We start from the raw sequence: 20,941 nt of genomic DNA, 5'->3' as shown, positions 1-20,941 counted from the left end.
TTTTTTTTACTACAAAATGGGATCGAATAATTTAGAACAAAAATATCAAGGGGAGAGTAAATAGCCAAAACTAAATAAATTGATCGGAGTAAACGAAAATAATTTATTTATGAAAAGGTAACATTATTAACCGACACCAACATTTGATAAACAGTGAAAACTACAGGGACAAACCCAGTAACTTTAAATAAAAGCAATGTACAATGTGTCAAACACCAAACAAGTGACACGGCGATAAATCACTTCAGTACAACTCGGTACAATATATGTAAAAGAAACTAGTCCAACTATTGATAATAAATTTCTAGGCGTTTCCTACAGTGGTATTTCACAGAGAGATACCCTCTAGTATAGTGTGGGCTTACACAATCATTCCCATGAAGGCAGATATTTAAAGTGATATGTCTATTTTGGAAAGGCGCCATTGCGTCTGTTTTCTCGAAGTATTACACTATTGTATCTCGCTTGAATCTCATGACCACGTACCCAAGGTTTCTAAGAATAAAAGTATATGCAATGATAATAAACAAATACACGTATGCCGGAAAATGTACATTTCCTTTAGCGAGAATGTCTCCAGACGTGACAAACATTGTTCCGTTCCCTCCACACTGTGGAAACACAATTACCGATGTCTGGTTACATCTGGAAACGTTAGACATCATTCAGTGAAAACTACAGGGGCAAGAACAGTGACCAAAAATCTACTGTGCTCTGCGGAAGTTTCGCAATGGTCAAAGGTCAAATGCCACACATATGATTAAATAAATATCAATGAAATGTTTATAACTAAATGTTCTGGTTGCCGCCTCTGAAGATTGAGCGGTCTGCGAAAAAAGGAGATCATTGGAATTAGGGTTCTACAACAATTTCGTAAGGTGAACTTAGACAATCTAATATATAAAACAGACACGGTACACGTACGGCGTATCCGGTAAATCCTGCAGCAAGATTGAAACAGCAAAGGCGTACGGGTAATAGAATACGGAAGTGTACTTCACCCAGCCCATCCAGTAAGGAACATTCTGGGAGAAAAAGCCACCTGCAAACATAAAGCATCATGAAATGAAATTCACATACTTTGCTTAATAATGATCGAGAAACAATACCAAGCTTTTGTCAATTCCATAATGCATTTGGTGTGAGACATGTTAGGTTTATACGTAACCATTGTAACGTGTAAAATGGAAAACCGTTAGAAACAACTTACATACAAAGTATATTTATCATTTGATAGAGAAATATTAAACTTTAAATAAACTACAACTTTTAACTGTACCTAAGGCATATGTCGTAATGAGATAACTGAAAAGTACAGTGACGGCCATCCGTGCGTCCGTACACAACACCGACAGAGTAAGACCGAAACCGTACGCCGCCGTTGTCTGCAGTAGCATGACAACAAGAATGGTGAAGAATTGTCCGGCGTCCCCGAAGTTTGCCACCCAAAAGAATAGTATGTACATGAAAACGGGCTGGGTGAGCGTGTCGGGCAGATCCCCAGTCACCTTGGCCAGGAAGTAGGCCGACAGTCGATACGATCCGGCCAACCGCTCCTTTGAGATCACCGGGCGCTCAGCTGGGACTGACAATGCAGAATAAAATAATTGTGATACTTGCAAATATACAGTACTGCATGTTTTGATTTGTTATGTTCTTAAATATAAAAGCATTATGTAAATATTTCATGTGAATATACATAACAGCTGGAATAAGAATATTGTAATGCCAAAATGAAATTCATATGAAAAATCAAAGGACTGATAGTGCTGAATGGCTTGAACGAAGACCACCATCACCATCATCATCACGACCACCATCATGACCACCATCGTCTTACCGTCTTCATCAACTTTATTATCATCATTCAATCTACATAAGGTTTCATTTGCATTTTATTACTTGCAAGCCTTTTAGCACTATCTGCAATAGGAAAGTCTTTGGCAAAGAACTGAAACATATTATTATATACAATGAGATGTACATACATACAAATTCCAACAATACCGAATACATTTTGACGAAAACATATTAATTCATTTAATAAAAGATAAACAAGTTATATGACTGAAACAATTGCATCCATGGTGACAGAAAATAGTTATATTCTTATCATATGTTTTAGACAAACATCTTACAATGTTTTATTTTTTAAGACATGTTCACTAAAAATGATTCGATGTATTCCATGAGCGGGAAATGGTACAGCATAACGAAATATGGTAATTAGATTTAACCATACATGTGTATTAGGGGGGGGGGGTTCTATTATGCATACCAACTTCAATTTAAAGAGAATATGAACACATTTGTAGTGTAGATAATAATTTTCATTCCCAAACATAGCTTATTACAAATTATTTACATTTACATATTTAGATCAATTATCCGTAGCAATGCTACATGGAAATAAGAATCATTTAATTGTTCATAAAACATAAGACGTATATAATTAAGCATGTCTATTTTTTAAACTTGCACAAAAACATATGCTATTCAAAAAAGACCATATGAATGATAGCATGACACTCGCTCGCTCTCTTTCACGTCTGCCCGTCCGCACACCCAACCTGCCGACACATTCGTCCGCCTACTTCCTCACATACCACGCAAAACCCACTCACAACCAACCCACCCATCATACTGTTTGCGTGTATTCCATGAGCAGTAGAATAAAACAGAACAGGTATCATAGCATAATGTGGTATTCAAATTCAACTTAAATTTGTATACTATTGTATTATTTTATTATGCCTATCAACTTCAATACATAGCAATACAGAAAAAATGGCCCAGCTTACCAAGAAGTGAGAGTATGAACGTCAAAATATGTTTGCAAAATCTGAGGTATATATTAATGGATAATGATATAGTATATAATTATGTTCTTCCAACTAAATTACACTGCCACTGGTTATATTTTCTCCATTTAGCTAATTTCACTGCTAAAAGTAGGTAGAAGGGAGAAAACCGCAGTGAATTAATTATGTATTGCACATCTGAATTCCCTCCCCTGTAGTATCCTATGCATATAATTATTGTGCAATGTAGTTCCAATGATGTCAACACCAGAACTTAAATGAGTTTCCAAGTTTACAGTGGTTTTGAGCTCAAGCTCAAGCCTAAAAGTCATGTTGTGAAAAAAAAAAGTAGAAACTTACAACTGCTTACGACTGTCATTGCTGGGATGAAGGTCCAGTATCCAATGTAGAAAAAGCTCTAAAAGATAAAAACACACATTTATGAATTAAGCAAACCAAATTTTACACGCGTCATACTGTTTTTAAAAGCAAACGGTTTGCATAATAAGAATTTTATGAGACCCGAGTGTGTGTTAAAATTCAATGTTAATACTAGTATGTAAAGAAAAGAATTTTACCAAACCAAATATGTCTCTCGCCGTCTGCAGGCTGACGCCAACTTTGAAGAATAAGAAGCAGCATACGACGGACACGGTCACCGCTATAGCAAGGGAATATCCCTCCTTGAGCACGGCTATCTGCTCCTTGAGGCTTCTCCAGGCCAGAACCTTGTACTGAGTCCACCACGACGTCGACCACTTCTCTGTCTTCAAAAGCTCTTCGCTTAAACAAACACCTGTGTCGGCAATGAGACTGTCTGTTTCTGACAAGAGAGTAACTGAGCCATATTCCGAATGTGTATTTTCCAGTAACTGGCATCTTGCATTTCCATTGTCGCTCTTGCCATTGGATCTAAATCATATTGAAGTGAAATACTGTATAATAATACATATTACGTTTTTCTTCATCTCACAAATTTGTGGCTGCATTACCAATATGGCATGCATAATTTCATTTGCATTGCCATTGATATGAACATACAGATTGATATAAATAACTACATTAATTCATTCATTTGTTGCTCTTCCTAAATTCTGTTAAACGTGTTAGATTATACTAGTAAAACTTTCAAAACATATTGTTGTTGATATATGAATGTAATACTTACACACTGGTTGTAGAGCAATCGACAGTTTGCGAGGAAATCTCTTTGCCTTGAGAAAGAACTTCAACTACAAAAAACAGGAATTACAAGGTGCCTTATTTACGACAGTTCTACGAATAAAACAAAGAAACAACAACATGAATGGAAGAAATGCAACATGAACTAGTTGATACTTACGGAGAAAGTCGGCGGGGTTGTAATTAATGGCGCACTTAAATCCTTGTCCCTCAAAAAAAGGCAGGGCAGATTTTTGACTGCCAGAGTACATCATCTGTTGAATATATGAAGATGGTTTACTTTCTAGAAAGCTGAATTATCAGCGAAAATGAAAAAAAACCTGATGTTCAAATTTCGAAACGAGGTCATAATACATTGGGTGCTATATTGAAGCACACAAACAATGAAAACTATCTTTCAATGTCGTCCCTCGAAATATTTCCTCTTGGGTCTTCTAACTGTTGGCGAGCACATACCGCTATCAGGGATTGCACAGGTATGTAATTTTGACCATTCTTTTAAATCACTTAAATATATATTGTTATAGGATACATAATAAACAGTAAAGAATACAATAATATCAATAAACTGGTAGCCTACATTGGATTTGCAATATATAAATCATATATGATTAGTGACAGGCGAATGGAAGATATAAAGATTCAGGCATTCTAAAGGTGAGTATAGAGAAGGTTGTATTAAATTTGCACAAACAAGAATTGAATTATGATATTTTTAAAGGTAGATAACATGATATACCGCACTTGCATCATATTTAAGCCTGTTTTCACTATCTGTATGTTGCTCAGGCCGTTTTATAACGGAAAAAATAAAAGTATGACTTTCCGCTCTTGCGTACATTATTAAAATAGGAAACTTACCCTCGAAAGCAAGTTTCATGCCTCTCTCCCTACCCCAATCTCAAGGCCAGTAATATCAGATGCGTCCAGGTTTTGTGGTTCATTGTTTGGGGGTGAAAATGCCCTCTATTCGGTGAGTATTAACACTTTATATGTGTCAACGATACATTTATAAACGACCTTGTGCACCGAATGAAGAGCAATTGCTTGTTTACCATAACGCTTGTTTTAGATGAAAATAATGTCTGTATTTAATTATCTCCCCCAAAACAATGCATCGTTCTTACTAGGCTTACCGGCTCACTCAATGCACTTTATTCTTCAAAACTACGATTTAATACCATTCTCTTTCGTGCAAACCTCATCTGATACCTTGCTTTGGTCAATGCCATTATTGTTATTGTTTTTCCGAGTTCCAGGTTCATCCCAAATCTGGTAAATCTATGGCACATTAAAATGACGATTTAAAGGCGCCGATTGTTTTTCATAATCCATATATGTGTACTATAGCACATTTAAGAAGGGTCATTTTGATCAGAATTACCTGCTTAAAGTAGAACTGTCATTATATTTTGGAGGTAATATAGTAAGTTGAGACACGATTAAGTCTTTAATTGAAAAAAGTCTTGACCTAAGTTGTGACGAACTACATTTCAATTCAAAATGGCAGCTGCCTCAGTCTGTCGTCACTGCAGGGAACATTTTAAAGATGTGGAAAGTCATTTTCGACTAAACTTGATCTAAAGAGATACAATAACTGAGATATATGTGCGTATTATAATCTTTTATTTTGTGTAAAATGATGAGCCACAACATTGACATTGACTTTGTCTACATTATTCTAGCAATATTGCTGTGTAAGTATTTTAGCTTCGTTTGTCGTGTTGGATGATTCCGTGGTTGATCTGTGGTCACGAATTACTGTGATAATTATTTTCAAATAAACGTTTAATGTTAAGTGTATGTCTTATTATAACAACTCCAGCTAATTCGAATATGAAAACTCTTCTTCAAAAAGGCCTGAACAACATCTTTTATTATGTTTTGCTACATACGTACAAAATAAATGTATCATTTATAAAAATGATGTGATAGACGATACAATTGACGATATCCTATCGTTATTATAAGAATTATATATGTAGGAAATAACAAGTATATTTAATGGCACGTGTTTATGTAAAACTATATCACTTCGAATTATGTGTACATGACGAAATAGACGCGGACAGTAAAGTATTCCTTGTACATCAATACAGAGATTGTTAGTATAAAATACCAGCAAGCATATAACAAAGCAAATGTTTAAAAGCGGTTATAAACCAGTTTACAATGTTTAAGTTTTACAACTTTTTTACCTTTCTTAAAAATCAGAACTCTTCTTAATTGTATACCGTTTGAAAATTTTAGTTTGAAATTTGCACATCAAATAAAAAGATATATTCAAAGTTTGCATAGAAGAAAGAAAATTGTTATGATGCACATTTTGTTTATATCCAACAAATGGATACAAATAACAATCGTCCTTAAAAACCTTAGAAATCAAGAAAGAAATATCAAACGGTTGTCATTTTGAAAGTAAACTTAAATAATTCCATTCATAATTCTTCTTTATGGACGTTGCTGTAGAATTGGGAGCATACTCTTACGCCTGGACCTCATATTTCACTTAAATGCCTTTTTTGTCTTCCAACTGGACACGAATTTTTGCAGGAGACTTATATGCTGCAAATTAAATATGATGTTATATATGTACACCTTCTTACTGTATTAATTAATTAACAAAGTTAATTATGGTGTAAAAATAAAAAAAAGAGTTGAAATGACTGGTATTTCGGGTAATTACAATGTGCCATAGATTAAACAGATTTGGATAAACCTGTGTCTCTTCCTTCGGTGTACAAGGTCGTTTCTAAAAAATATCGTTGACACATTAATGTATTAATAATACTCACCGAATCGAGGACGTTTTTCACCCAAAACAATGGACCAGGAAACCTGGACGCACCTAACATTACTGCCCTTGAATCTGCAGACGTATATATATTTGCGAATTAGGTAGTGAAACAACTGTGTTTGGAAAATAAAAAAAAACATATACTATTGAAATTTTGTTGAGTATCCGACTGACCTGGCCGTCAGATAGGAGCAAGAGTGTATCGAACATTTGATAAATCCGGCTGGAGGGCTGATGGATTGTTAACACAATCATCTTATTGAACTCCTTCGCCAAGTTCCCCAAACACTGCATTACAGCGCCCGCAGTCGTGGAATCCAGGCCAGAAGTTGGCTCCTGTGCAAAAGTGAAAATCAGGTAAGCGACTTTGACTGGAGAGTACAAAGCGGTTTCAACAAAAGTTCAAACACTTAACACGTCCACTAATCTACTCACGTCAAGAAGCAGTATGTCCATGTCTGTCAACAATTCACAGGCTATGCTAGCGCGCTTCTTTTCACCACCAGAAAGTCCCTTAACAAATAAGTTACCAATCACTGAAAGCAAGACCATACGTAACTTGAACATTGGCATACAAAACTATAATTTCTTATATCGTTATCTCGAACATATATAAATTCTAAACATAGTTAAATGTCGACTTTTGTTTATATATTTCCAGCTCTTACCTGTGTTTTTACACTTCTCCAGGTTCAGGGAGCCTTGAATGGAGTTAATTGTCCTTCGTTTATCCTCCAAGGTCACGCTCTCGGGCATGCGAATGTTTGCTGTAAACTGTAGAAAAAAAGAAAAAAGAATAAAAAGACTATACTCAATATTATTTAATAATTAAATGATCTGTAGTAAAATATTAAATATTAAGACTGGGAGGAGTGAGCGTAGCAAAACGAACCCTTCTTAATCATTAGGATTTAATTTCTGGTCATCTTATTGACTTTGAGTACGACCTCATTGGATGTCGCATTTTCAACGCACAATCTGACACAGGGAGTGTGTATCGGATGAGTGGCAGTAGGCGGACCTTTAAACAGTGTGAGGAATCACGTGACTTCAACGGGGTTCTCACATGTGTCACAACGGTTCAAAACCGATGTAAACAAGCAAGAAAGTGACAGCTATTTCTAAATAACCTTTTTGAGAGAAAAGACGGGAAAATATTTCTTAGCCTATAAAAAACTATACTATTTTTTGCTTCTACAAGTTTGAAATATTTTGGATTTACTTGTATTTAACGATGGAATCCTTGGCCAAAATTTCGAATCGACGGGATTTTGAAGAACGACGCAACGCTGTTTGCGCCGTGATTCTTTGTTTTGTATACATTTCTTAGTAATTAGTAATATTTAAGAACTCAAACATGTGTTAATATGTTGATTTTACTCATTTCATTCATTAAACGAATTGTTTGTAAAATTTATTTTAGTTCTTTTAATGAATATCGATATTTAAAGAGAGGCTGTTGTTAACGTGAATTTATATTTGCTGTTGTGAATTCTTCTCATAACATACTTAATTGATTTAATAAGTAGTTTGAACTACTCTCTAAACATTGACGATAATGCATTCAACACTTAACTTTTATTCCAAATAATAATTCTTTTATAAAACGAATATATATCCATCCATTTGTTCGATTAAAATTGTTAATTTTATATTCTAGGTTGGCCGTAATGGTGATTCGTCCAAATCATGCATTGTCCTTCTGTAAGAGATAAAGTCAACCCTTATATGTTTCACCAAATGTTGACAAAAGATGGATAAATTTAATTGATGCAGTGATGAGTACATTCAAATGGAAGACAAGATATACTCCAGCCAAATCCGTTCCATGTACATCCCCTGGTAAAAGAAAGTCAACAGTGAAGAAATGATTGAACTACGTTTTAATGTATAAAAAATCATTAAACTATTGAATAAAAGAAATAGTGATTACATGTTTTGCAGGTTGGATCCATTTGTATATGATATAAGAAAAACCTTTTGCGTGAAACGATTCAAAACTTCGCATTAATAATGTTAAAAATTCAACCATTTTAAGTAATGGATGTAATGGATGCAATAACAATTTCTTTGATATATGTTTGTGTATTACATAAGTAAACCCATGTTGTTGTTTATATAAATATAATCATATACCATTGTTATTTGACATTACTAATTATAGGAATTGTAAATATGATTTATTATTTGTAAAAGATTTGACAATGTGGCGATATTAAAGCAACTGTGCACCAGGCCCCAATTTCTCGAAACTTCTTAAGTCCCTTATAACAGGATTAAGCTAAACCCACTATTTTTGTCTTTCAATATTTTGCGTTTTATATACTCCTTCAAATGTTTTTATACTTAAAAAAGGAATTATCGTTACGATTATTACACAATAAACCATTTTTCTTTTACCAATATTCAATTTAAGTTTGTATTTTGGCTAATTGAAATAAGCAACTTAAGCCTGTTAAACTTGAGAAGTTTCGAGAAATTGGGGCCAGATGATCAAATTGCACGAAAAAAAAAGAAAATTGTCGAAAACTGACATAAACTTGGAATTAATGTGTACAATGCATTGAAACTTACTAACTGAAGTACCACATTGTTTACAATTTATTTCAGTTCAGCAATTATTTCGTATTTTTTCCATTAAAAAGGATTACTGGGTATGTCTACCTAGTAGATTTCTTTTCTTATGCGTGACTAGCTAGTCGATGTTATCACGTGATATTGCCAAGTTAGGTTTATAGCTTAAATATACTATTCGATTGAAGGAAGCCTTCGTAGCACAGTGGATACAACACTAGTTTGCAGTTTTGGCAACACGGGTTCAAACCCGGTCTCCCACACATTTTTTTTTTTACATTTTGGTACTTCTTTTACTATTATGATATCAAATTGTATCAAATAATTGTCCTGAGATTCCTTACAGAATAAAAAAAAATGATGCCAATGTGGCGTACAGTCCCTTTAAATATGTTAAAGCTTTTCCAAGAAAATCGTATAGATATTAAGAAAGATTGCCAAATTATTAGTCATGGGCAAAAGTTATTATAGATATATTACAATCACTAGGATTTTATAATACATGGTTATTTCAAAGTGTTGGTGATTTTAATATATATATTTAAAGTGAACAGAAACAGAGACTAAAATGTATATGTACAAAAGTGGTTTGCTGAATTTATTAATTCAGCTACTGCCAAAACGTTAGTTTTGTTCACTGACTGTAAGGTACAACCACTTTAATGTTGACGAGACATAGACTTTCGTCCCACAGGTAAGAAATTGAGGTACCGGCACAAACCTAAACATATATCTGAATTTGAAAGGAAAAGTCAAGTTTGCCATAAAATAGAAGATGAGTTTCATTTCTTGTTTGAATGTACTTTATTTAGTTATTGAAGAAGACAATACAATACATACATAAAAACTATTTAAATAAACCAAATATAACCACATTTGTTGAACTTTTACAAATACCAATAAAACTATTCAAAGGAAATAAGCAATGTTTATCCACAAAACTTTTCAATTTAGAGTCCCTGTTGTACATATGAAGATGTTAGATAACTCATTTAAAAGAAATTTGTAACCACTGTCACCTCAATATGGTTATATTATATTGTATGTGTACTGTCTATGTTTAATTTGTGTTTCGAAAGTACCTTGTTAGTAAAGATAAGTATACGTAATGTATATCGTGACCTACGATCGATTGATAGAAATGCATTTAATTATATATACAAATTATAAATTCCATTGGTGTATGTTCATGGGCCTAAGGATTTTATGCATTTGAATAAACTATGAAACTTTATTTTCACAACTCGAGGCTTGTGATTCCACTTAAGGTCTCTGGTTGGTGATATTTTCTTTTATGGCGTTAAAGCTACCAATTTCTCTCTCTCCTTTTCTCTCCCCCTCCCCAGATAAGTAGACTAAAATATTTGGCCACGCTGGACATCCTTATCGTGCTCATAGCTACATTTTTTTTTATAAAATATACAAAAGAGTGTTTTCTACAACAATTTTCCCACAAATTATAAATTTTAGATATGCAAGAGGAAATATCAATCAAGTGTTTCTAGTAAGGATCGAAAATTCCGACGCTCGGGCACGCTTGCGTGGCCGGTAACGCAAGCTCTCGGGTCGGATTTTTCTATCCGTACCGGAAACACATGATAGATACTTAAACTCTTCTAATGTCATCAAATACCTGCCTCCCTTGTTGAAGACCGTCGTCTGCACCACAATGGAAACATTGTCATATGGTATTATTTGAAAAGTGAAAACTTCTAACCCTTTTTTTCTCATTTATTTTTCACATAGATACATATATCAGTACAGTTTTAAATTCTCAACATATACAACATATCTATGTATGTTGATAGGAAATACATATATTCAGAAACAATAATGCTCTCACACATGCACACGCACACACACTCGCTCCCACACGCACACTCACGCACGTACACATACACATTTCATACACACACGATCGTATGATGTTTATACGATCGGTGTCCCCTGTATTAGATTCCATTAATGTTTTTTTTGTTTCTTTTTTTAAGTCTAAGATTTCTTTGTATGGCTAATTGTGTCTTTTTACTGTTAAATTATATTGTATGTTTAAGTACTTCCCATTTTTTGTTGTGGGTTTCAAGTTTGTCATTGTTCAACGCAATTTGTTCTTCTGTTTTAATCCTTAGTCTCAAATACGTCAAGTATGCATCAAAGGATAATGTTTTGTTTAATATTATACTTGGTTGAATGTATATAAAACTTCTAACCTTGTTTCCGCATAACGCGCTATGCTCGGGTTGGGGATGAACCTTTGGACACGAAAGGCCATGCCAGATACAAATTATCATCTTACGAGGGAAGGTAGTCAATTTCGTTGTCAGTGCTTCTTATTATTTCCTGATTTCTAATGGATAAAGATATTTTGACCATTTTCGAAACATGAAATTAAACTGGAGCGTGGGCAGTTTTATGATTAACCTTTAGGAATGGCGTTTTTGTTATTTAATTGTTATTGCTATTTGTCGTTTATTGGGTGTTGAATTTCCTTAATCATGGAACGTACATGAGACGGATTTGGCTGAAGTGAATTTTACCTTCCATTTTAGTGTATCTATTACTTTATCCATTTAATTTATCCATATTTGTTAACATTTGGTGAAACTGCATAGGGATATTGAATATTTGGAAGTTTAAAATCGATCAAATTGGTGTAAATTCATACCATGAATAAGAGCTTTAGGTTGTATAAATTCTCGTCACAAATGAGAGGGGAATACAAACCATAAAATAGAATAAACTGAGCATGTTATGATAAGTTTGTTAAGGATACCGACTTAACATAGTCAGCTTTATTGAGATGAGAAGAAGTTTACGTTAACGACAGCACATATCACTATCATGTTTACAACAGCCCTTCATGAAAATTCGATATTTATAGAAAAAAACTAAAATACCATTTAACGGACAATTCGTTTTATGAGAGTAATGAGCAAAACTTACTTTTAAACGCATGTCTGATATCTTAAGTATTACAAATGACTGAGAAATATGTACAAAAGAATCACGGCGCAAACAGCGTAGCATCGTTCTATAAAATCCCGTCGATTCGAAATTTTGGCCAAGGATTCCATCGTTAAAGTACAAGTAAATCCAAAATATTTCACACTTGTAGAAGCAGAAAATAGCATAGTATTTTATAGGCTAAGAAATATGTTCCCATCTTTTCTCTCAAAAAGGTTATTTAGAAATAACTGTCACTTTCTTGCTTGTTTACATCGGTTTTGAACCGTTGTGACACATGTGAGAACCCTGTTGAAGTCACGTGTTCCTCATCCTGTAAACACACGCGAAATTTGAAATTCTTATTAAATGATTAAGCCTAGTTCTCTGTAATTTCTATGGCTGAAAAAGTATGTTTTGTTTTTCATTCTGATAATGCACATGAACACACTTATATGTATTTTACTCTTTGATACCGAAATTGTAGAAAAAATACACTTAAAGTATAAAATAATATCTTGGTTTAAACACTCATAATTAGTTGACATATTTTATTTCGTCATACAAAATTGTGCGTTTTACAAAAAGGATGAGCGAGTCCCTATAAATATAAATATATCAAATTGAGCCGAGAGGGATTTTAATCGTTTTTTGTTGCGCTATTCGTGGGCGGCAGGACGAAAAGTCCGGACCTCTGAAACTAAGATTAATATAACAAAGCGCAATATGCCGTCTGAATGGCCTTCTATTATACCAAAGTTGTTTGAAAAGACCTATATTTAAAGCGTTTAAAATTGCTAATGTCATTTAGGTTTGAGATACATTACTTTTCAAGAGTAATAATACATTTTTTGCAGCGTGTTTCAGTGTTATAAGGAGTTGAACGAGTTTTACGAGGGATAATTTCAGATAATAATTGAAAATCCGTTTTCAATTAATTATCAATAATTATGTGTGTGTGTGTGATAATGTTCCAGATTATCCATTCCATGTCTTATAGCTTCCTGATTATATATTTTCAAAGATAAAATACAAAGTATTAAAAAAACATTTCCTAGTTATTAAATTGCAAATTTGTTTTTGCCCATTTTGTTTTGACCAGTCTCACGTCTCAGTTTAGATTCAAGTGCAATACTGCAAATCTTCATTTCATTGTAACTTTCATTCTAATTGAGTATTGGTGATGAAATTTGATGAATTTAATAACTTCTGTTATATTTCATAATTACTCATATTTATTTTTCGTAAAGCGATTGGAAAAGCTTTTTTTTTAAAACAACAAAAGTGTTTTTTTCTGTGTCTGGGTCTGAGTCTAGACTCGGACTGTGTGTCGCGCACGAAACTTGCGTAAACTTACTTAAAATTACATTTGAAGTCATTGTTGGTATTTTAACAAGCCAATGGTTGGGCAAACAGTTACTTGCCCACATGGTTTCGTCAAGGGTAAGGTGGGTGAAAAAGACGTCCTCTTGTTGGACAAATGCGAGTCTTCTGCGCAGACGCTTGTTGAACGGAAATCCGTTCAGCATCACCGATCCGGATGTGTAGGCTTGACGACCGGATATTGTGTTCATGAAAGTAGTCTTGCCCGAACCTGGTCCAGAAAAGTTGCATCATTAGATTAATAAAAAGACTAAGTTTGATGCAAAGCATCAAAGACGACGCGAGTGTTTTTGAAACATGAATTAAAAAGCAGTAGCAGTTCACAAGCATACCATGTTTGAGGTATACAAGCATTCTTCAGTTATTGAACAAAATCGGATTTTCAGCTCAAGGTCACCACGGCCTTTACCTTTGAAAAACTGACTTCAAAATAGATTGGTGCTGATCATGTTTGAAGGACCTCTACCGAGTTCGAGGTCTTTATGCTTAAGCGTTTTTCAATTATTGATAGAAAACTGCGTATTTTAATCTTACGGTAACAACGACCTTTACCATTGATCCTGTCCTCAAAAGCAATAGGGTTCATCTGCTGGTCATGACCAACCTGCTACAAAGTTTAAAGACCCTGAGCCATAGCGTTCTTCAGATATTGATCGGAAACCGATTTTCTGCTTAAAGTTACCACTAACTTGACCTTTGATCCACTGACCTTAAAATGAATGTGGTTCAATTGCTGGTCATCAAGCATACTACCTATTTTGAGGTCCTTGGGCCAAAATGTTCTTCATATATATTGAATGTAAACCGATTTTCAACTGAATGTCAACATGACCTTGAACTTTGATCCACTAATTTAGGAATCAATAGATTTCATATAATGATCATGAATAAACTACCTAAACGAAAACGAATTTCAGCTAAAGTTAAACTTAAGGTGACCACAGCAATGACTTTTGACCAACTGACCTCGAAGTCAAAAAGTGTTGTTTTTTCTGCTTGTCATGACAAGCCTGCCTACAATGTTTAAGAACCCTGGGCCCAAGTGCTTTTCAGATATTGATCGGAAACCTTGGGGACGGACGGATGGACGGAAAGACGATCAGATAACTATAGGCAACCCTTTGGGACATACAAATCCCACGAAATAAACCCAGCACGCGACGATCATATTTAAAAAACAACAACAACAACAACAACACATTAGTCTCACTCATCTAGGCGCTTGCATCTGATCCGGGTCAATACCGTTTAATTCTTAATTACCCTGGTACAGACTAAGTTTTAAAACACAAATCAGGCAAAAGGGGATGTCCCCGGACACAACAGTTTGATGCCTGCACATCAAAACTGGTGTAGCTATAATATGTATATCATTATTTATTGAATTAATCTTTGGATCATGTAACGAGGAATACTTTTGTGTTCAAATTACTTAACAATTGTTGAATATAAATTGTAGTACGCCAGTTAAAAAATGTGTGTTTTAATATGCACTTTAGAAATGTTTATACTGAAGACAACTTTACGCCATACCCCAATGATTAACGTTCTAACAAAAAGCCGAATCAAGATAAAAAAAAAAAAACATGCCATACTTGTTTTTGACAAGAACCCTAACCACTTATTCAATTGTTTGACCTTAGCATGATGTATGCTTATCACGCATCGGTAATTTTATAGAATATTTATTCTTAAAAAAAAAAACAAAAACAACATCAAATAAATCCATTTTGACAGAACCTGCAGTTTTACTGGAAATTTTAAGATTACTCGTATCCTGGCCAAATGGTCTAAATCATTTTTATTTTTTTATTTAAAAAGTCATGCTGACAGGTGTAACGCTCAGTGCTTGTTTATTACAGCATTTATCAATTTAATATAACGATTTGAACGATTTTCTTAGGTCAGTTAAGAAACGCACGTTATTTTAAAAATTACAATCTATTTCAAGCAATTATAGACTATTGAAACTAACCCATAGATACGTGAAATGTATGTAATGAATTACTCTTACTTATATGCATGTTCTATATTCACTGGAGGTTAAAGTCACGCTTCGCTCGTTCCGCCCATTCTGAATCATTACGAATCTACTACATGTCATCTAACTATTACATCGAACCATCTCAATTCACCAGTCGTCCATTGTTTATACACCAATGCATTCAGTTAAATAGTATAAAATGTTTTGCATATGCAAAATGTAGTCAACGATGACACAACGGAGTTTGATTTTTATAACCAACTTTTGCGTGCAGTACTTTCAAGACTAACTACAAATATGAATAGTGTGAAAGCTACACTTAGTAGAGAAATTAAATGTACGTATTAAATTAACCTTAGAATATCAGCTTATCAAGCTCCATTCCATTATTCAATTTTCAAAATGACATGTTTACCCGCAAAGATAGCGATGTTCAAAACATTGAATTTTTCCGCTCTCCAATCATTTATTATCCAATCAATACTTATGTTTGGATCATTTTGACAAAGCTTGATATTTCGAAATATAAATTCTGGAGCTGTGGCCCTTAATTTGTTACGGTTTTGACCAAATGCACATTTCAACACTTTAACATGAGCATTTCTGCTTACAAAACAAAAATGATTTTGCAAATGTCATCAATTAGTATATAAGTAGTATAGCTATGCTAACACACTGTTTTGAGTGCATTAATTCCCTTGTCTAGATAGTTGCACATATCTGCGAACTTGTATCAAGTCTTAAAAAGTACATACATTCAATTCGCTATGGCAACTCTTATACTTTTGTTAAATATGGTGGCTGACATCGTTACTTTCCATCATAAAGATATGATAATAATTATAATTGTTATCCTATATTATTATAGTCAACTGTAACCGTTGAAACTTGTAAACAAGCCTATATCTGTACTACGTTGTACTGGAGTTGAATGTGTTGTTTAGTTTCTATAAGGCCTAAAAATATTCTGGTTCGGGTAACCCGACCCTACGTACGAAATATGCGCCGACCCTCTCGTTTTTAGTATATGAGTTTAAAAAATGTATTGTGTGTTTTAATTTTTACTTTATACTGACGACTACTTTACGCCATTCCACAGTGAAAACAATAGCGTTCTAACACAATGACTAATGGCGAAAAAGGTCATACCTACCCTACCTGTTTTTGGACAAGATGTTACCCTAACCTCACATTATTTTGTTTGGCCTAAGAAGTAAGACGGATTTGATTGAAAAGATCTGGCCGGCTTACATATTTTTTTAATGCTAGACGAGTGTTTAAAAGGCAAGTATCACATTACGTTACGTTTCCTGGTTAATTAAATATTCAGCATATGTGATATTTGTAAAAATAAATGGAGGATGTTTGTACATTTGTAGATGTCTACGTAATGCTTTATGTCTGTACACACGTACTCTTTTCAACTGTGGGGGAATAAAAAGGAACAATGTATCTAGCATTTCATGAATTAAACTTTAAATATTGATAAATGTCAATTTTGGATCATCTGTTAAAGCAATTTAGACTTACCTGTGGGTCCCATAATCGCACAAATCTCCCCAGATTTCAGTGAACATGATATTCCCTGTAAAACATCTATCTTATCAATATGTACATAAATATGTTGAACTTCCAAGGTAAGCACAGGCGAGTTCGTATTCATTCTTATTTCGAAGAGCAGCTGCAATATGGTACATCTGCAATATGAATTTTCAACAGACTAATTTTGTTTAACGCAACTGCTATGCATGACAGTCATGTAGAGCCGGTGACAAATGAGCGTTAAAAGGGATTAAGCATCACATCAACTTTTGTAAGGTTTTTTCTTGATCTTCATATTAAACGAGAAAACACGTTATGATATTTTAAATGTAAAATACTCAATAGGTCTGAGATTTTTTTTTCTTTTTGAGATCTCGAGGACCCCTTTTATTTGCCCCGTAATAGGGACCATGGGGTCAGGGCCATCCCCATGGGCCCTTACAACATTCAAAACATTAATATTCAAAGTGCATGCAGTTATCAAGTTACAGTTTTGACAAAAATGTTTAGATATTTAGAATAGCAGTATTATATATTGCATATGTTTAATTAATCTGAGTTTGAAATGTTTTTACCTCCGAAAGCAAAAGAGGTAAAAGCATAGCAGCAGATACAATGCACTTCAAAAGTGTCTTTTTAATGATTGAGATCATTATAAAAATTTACATTGTCCTCGTATGATTTTGTGTATTTCTGTTCATAATTTATGCAGTTTCTACTTTTCCACATACGCCACTTTGTTTCTAACAGTATAGTGTTTATTGTTTTACATTTTGTTGGAAAAATAAAGAGTCCAAGCAAGGCTGTTGATAGTTGGTTTGCTATTTTTATTTGTAATGTTTTTAAGGCGATATTTTCGACAATCGGAATTAATTCATGCCAAAAGTTTTGCGCGTACTTACATTTCAAGAAAAGATGAGTTAAATATTCGTGTTAACTGTGCAGATTTTACATAGTCCGTCTTAATAATTCATTTTGCTTAGTTTTTGCTGTGTGAAAATTGTTTGGTGTAATATTTTGAATTGCAACTTTTTTGCTTTTAATGACGCTTTTGATTTGTATAGACAACTCCAATTTTTGGTCCACGGAAGGGAAATATTTAAAATATTTTCCCATTTTTGTTCACTTCCTAACTTTGAAGTTTTACTATCAAACAGTTGGTGGATGTCTTTTAATTTTAAATCGTAGAAGTCTATATCTTTGCCTGTTTTTCCGCGGAGTTTGATGTTGTCAGATATTTTTATTTGTATGTTTGTGGCATGTTAAGCTTTATCGGCCTGTAAACATTTTGTAACTGCCGTTTTAATTGTGGTCCATTCTGATATCCAGTTTCGTTTGTATTTTAATTGCGTGTATAAATCTTTATCATCTAGAATTTTTTCCTGTTCGGTACTCCAGATATGTTCGAGATTTATTAATTTACTTTTGCGAAAGGTTATTAAATGATTTCCGAGCAGCCGTGTATTCATGTTTGAGTCATTATTTGTCAATAAGTGTGTGAGATAGATAGAGAAAAGGTAGACATTATAACATATCAAGAGAATATCGTGTGTGTATGTATTGTGAAACTGTACTGGAAGATGAATATCACTTTATGCTATCATGCCCTTTATATTCTGATATTCGAACGAGATATCTACCTATGTATTATTGCCAATATCCAACTCTTCAAAAGTTTTATGCTCTGATGTCAAACGACAATGTGCATTTAATTCGAAAAGTGGCCATGTATCTTTACTACTCTCTTAAAGAGAGGGATAAATAACTAGAAATGTTCAGATAGATATTCTGTTATTATATTAGTTATGTACTGTTATCCATAAAACGTCAACATTGTTTAAATTGACTGTGTTGTTTGTCTGTCTATGTCATAACTTCGTGCATTATGTTTAATCCATGTTGTATATTGTGTATTTGGGCCGGAGGCCATATAATGCAAATCATTTGAATTGAATTGAGATATCTTTAATCCATTGTCATAGAATCAGTCGGGGAGTGAACGAAAGTTCGGAAGTACGTTAACCCATAACGTTATCATCAGCGGTATCAACGCAGAATTAGATTGATGGATGGATTATTGGGTTAACGAATGTAAGCTACTTTCTACTATGCATAACACGAGACATATATTGTCATTGACGTTAGCTGTATGCAAATATTAGCTGATCATCGAGACGCTTAAACTAGAAATGTTTTGCAATTTTAAAGCTTGAGGTCGTTGAATGTAGTGGCAACCGATACAACTGATATTTAAAGATGCATGTAATTGCCATTTTTGAACAGGTTTGTTTTCAACCCTGTTCAGTGTAGCCACAAACTCGACACTGACAACAGAAAATTCCTATCAATAGTAACAAATGTCGCCAGCCGATTTACCACCAAAAATATTGTTTGAGAAAGTGCAAACTATATTAATTGCAAGCTATGTTTCAAATAACCGAGGTAGATTTGACAAAGCAAGAAGCAGTCATAACGCAATAATAATTATCTATTTAAATAATTTAATCTGTTGAACTTAGATATAGATAACATTAAAGTAGTATCCCTGCACCAAACCGTCTCCGTGGCATAGTGGTTAAGCGTCCGCCTACGGAGCGGGAGGTCGTGGGTTCGATCACTGTCCGCGTCATATCAAAAGACGTTAAAAATTGGTACAAGTAGCTCCCTTGCATGGCGCTCGGCATTTAAAGGGTAGTGCTTGGAAAAGTGGTGTACTCAGTACTGGTTTAACCCAGGAAAGTTGTACCCCGTGTATCGGTGCTTTACACCGAGCACGTAAAAGGGGTCTCTTCGAAAAAGAGGTAGGGTATCGCACCCGGACTTCCTTGTATCCCACCACTGTCTCTTCAGCGTGCTGTCCCTTCAGCAAAAACAAAGGACCCCGTTGGAAATAAGTGCTTGCACTTTCACGGGTTATCCTTGACCGCAAGGTCTAAAGAAATACATACACACACATACATACATACATACACCAAAAGATGAATGAACTTCGAAACGTAAACAAAGAATTACTATCCACTCTAAGCGCATCATTCAATCACGTGACACAATGATGAAGCCAAGTGAATTTACAGTCGAAGAGAGATAATCATGCAATGAGATAATGCAGTAAGTTAATCCGATTTCTCTGCCTTGCCTTTGTAAAGAAGAAGCGGGAAATCCAAGCTTGATTGATTGTCGTGCACATTTGAAGTCTACAGAGATGTTTGTTTTACTTTGTTTTAGAAAACTTGATTGTTTTACTTGGAATCTGATGTTCTGATGGTTATTATTGATTTGCATTTGCAGTCTTTTGTGTTTGTCTTGGGTTAGCAATGGATTGGAATGATCATTATTTCATTCAGCTGCATCTATTTAGTTTGTCATGTATTTTATGACATCAGCAGATTTTGTATTTAAACCGAGAATGGCAGTTCCGTGATATTCTTTTAGCCTCTTTCCATATACTAATATATGTGGGTTTGGTTACTGAGGATAACATGCATGGATAACAGAAGTCACCATGGGAGTACGAGGGAGTAGAAGTGTTTGATTCCATAAATCAGTAAGTTCCATGACAATAGTTTATTTTATGATGAACTATGTTGTTGTTGTTGTTGTAATCGCTTGTATTATATGTGTGTTTTATATGCTTTTGCCATTTAATTTAATCTGCCACTGCACACGATTAAATCATACATGGTATAAGATATAAGACTGTTTACGATGTTAACTTGTAAACATGTTATTATTCAT

General features: G+C 34.1%; 1 protein-coding gene across 2 annotated transcripts; it reads right to left on the bottom strand.

Annotated features, from left to right (window-relative positions):
* Positions 1-135: 135 nt before the first annotated feature.
* On the bottom strand, positions 136-17,402 carry LOC128228844 (uncharacterized). Of its 2 annotated transcripts, none has more exons than XM_052940360.1 (12): positions 17,195-17,402; positions 13,722-13,891; positions 7,449-7,554; positions 7,216-7,316; positions 6,955-7,116; positions 4,144-4,237; positions 3,970-4,033; positions 3,380-3,713; positions 3,162-3,219; positions 1,280-1,585; positions 925-1,042; positions 136-645 (listed from the first exon to the last, which is right to left on the bottom strand). In XM_052940360.1, exons 1-12 carry the CDS (start codon positions 17,325-17,327, stop codon positions 447-449), a joined length of 1,845 nt encoding a protein of 614 aa, XP_052796320.1. In that variant the 5' UTR covers positions 17,328-17,402; the 3' UTR covers positions 136-446. The 2 variants fall into 2 exon arrangements, with proteins under 2 accessions (XP_052796320.1, XP_052796321.1); XM_052940361.1 differs by having other exon boundaries at positions 136-495.
* Positions 17,403-20,941: the final 3,539 nt, after the last annotated feature.

Source organism: Mya arenaria, chromosome 3 (genome assembly GCF_026914265.1).
Source record: "Mya arenaria isolate MELC-2E11 chromosome 3, ASM2691426v1".
Taxonomy (NCBI): Eukaryota; Metazoa; Mollusca; class Bivalvia; order Myida; family Myidae; genus Mya; species Mya arenaria.
This window is presented reverse-complemented; position numbering and strand designations above follow the sequence as displayed.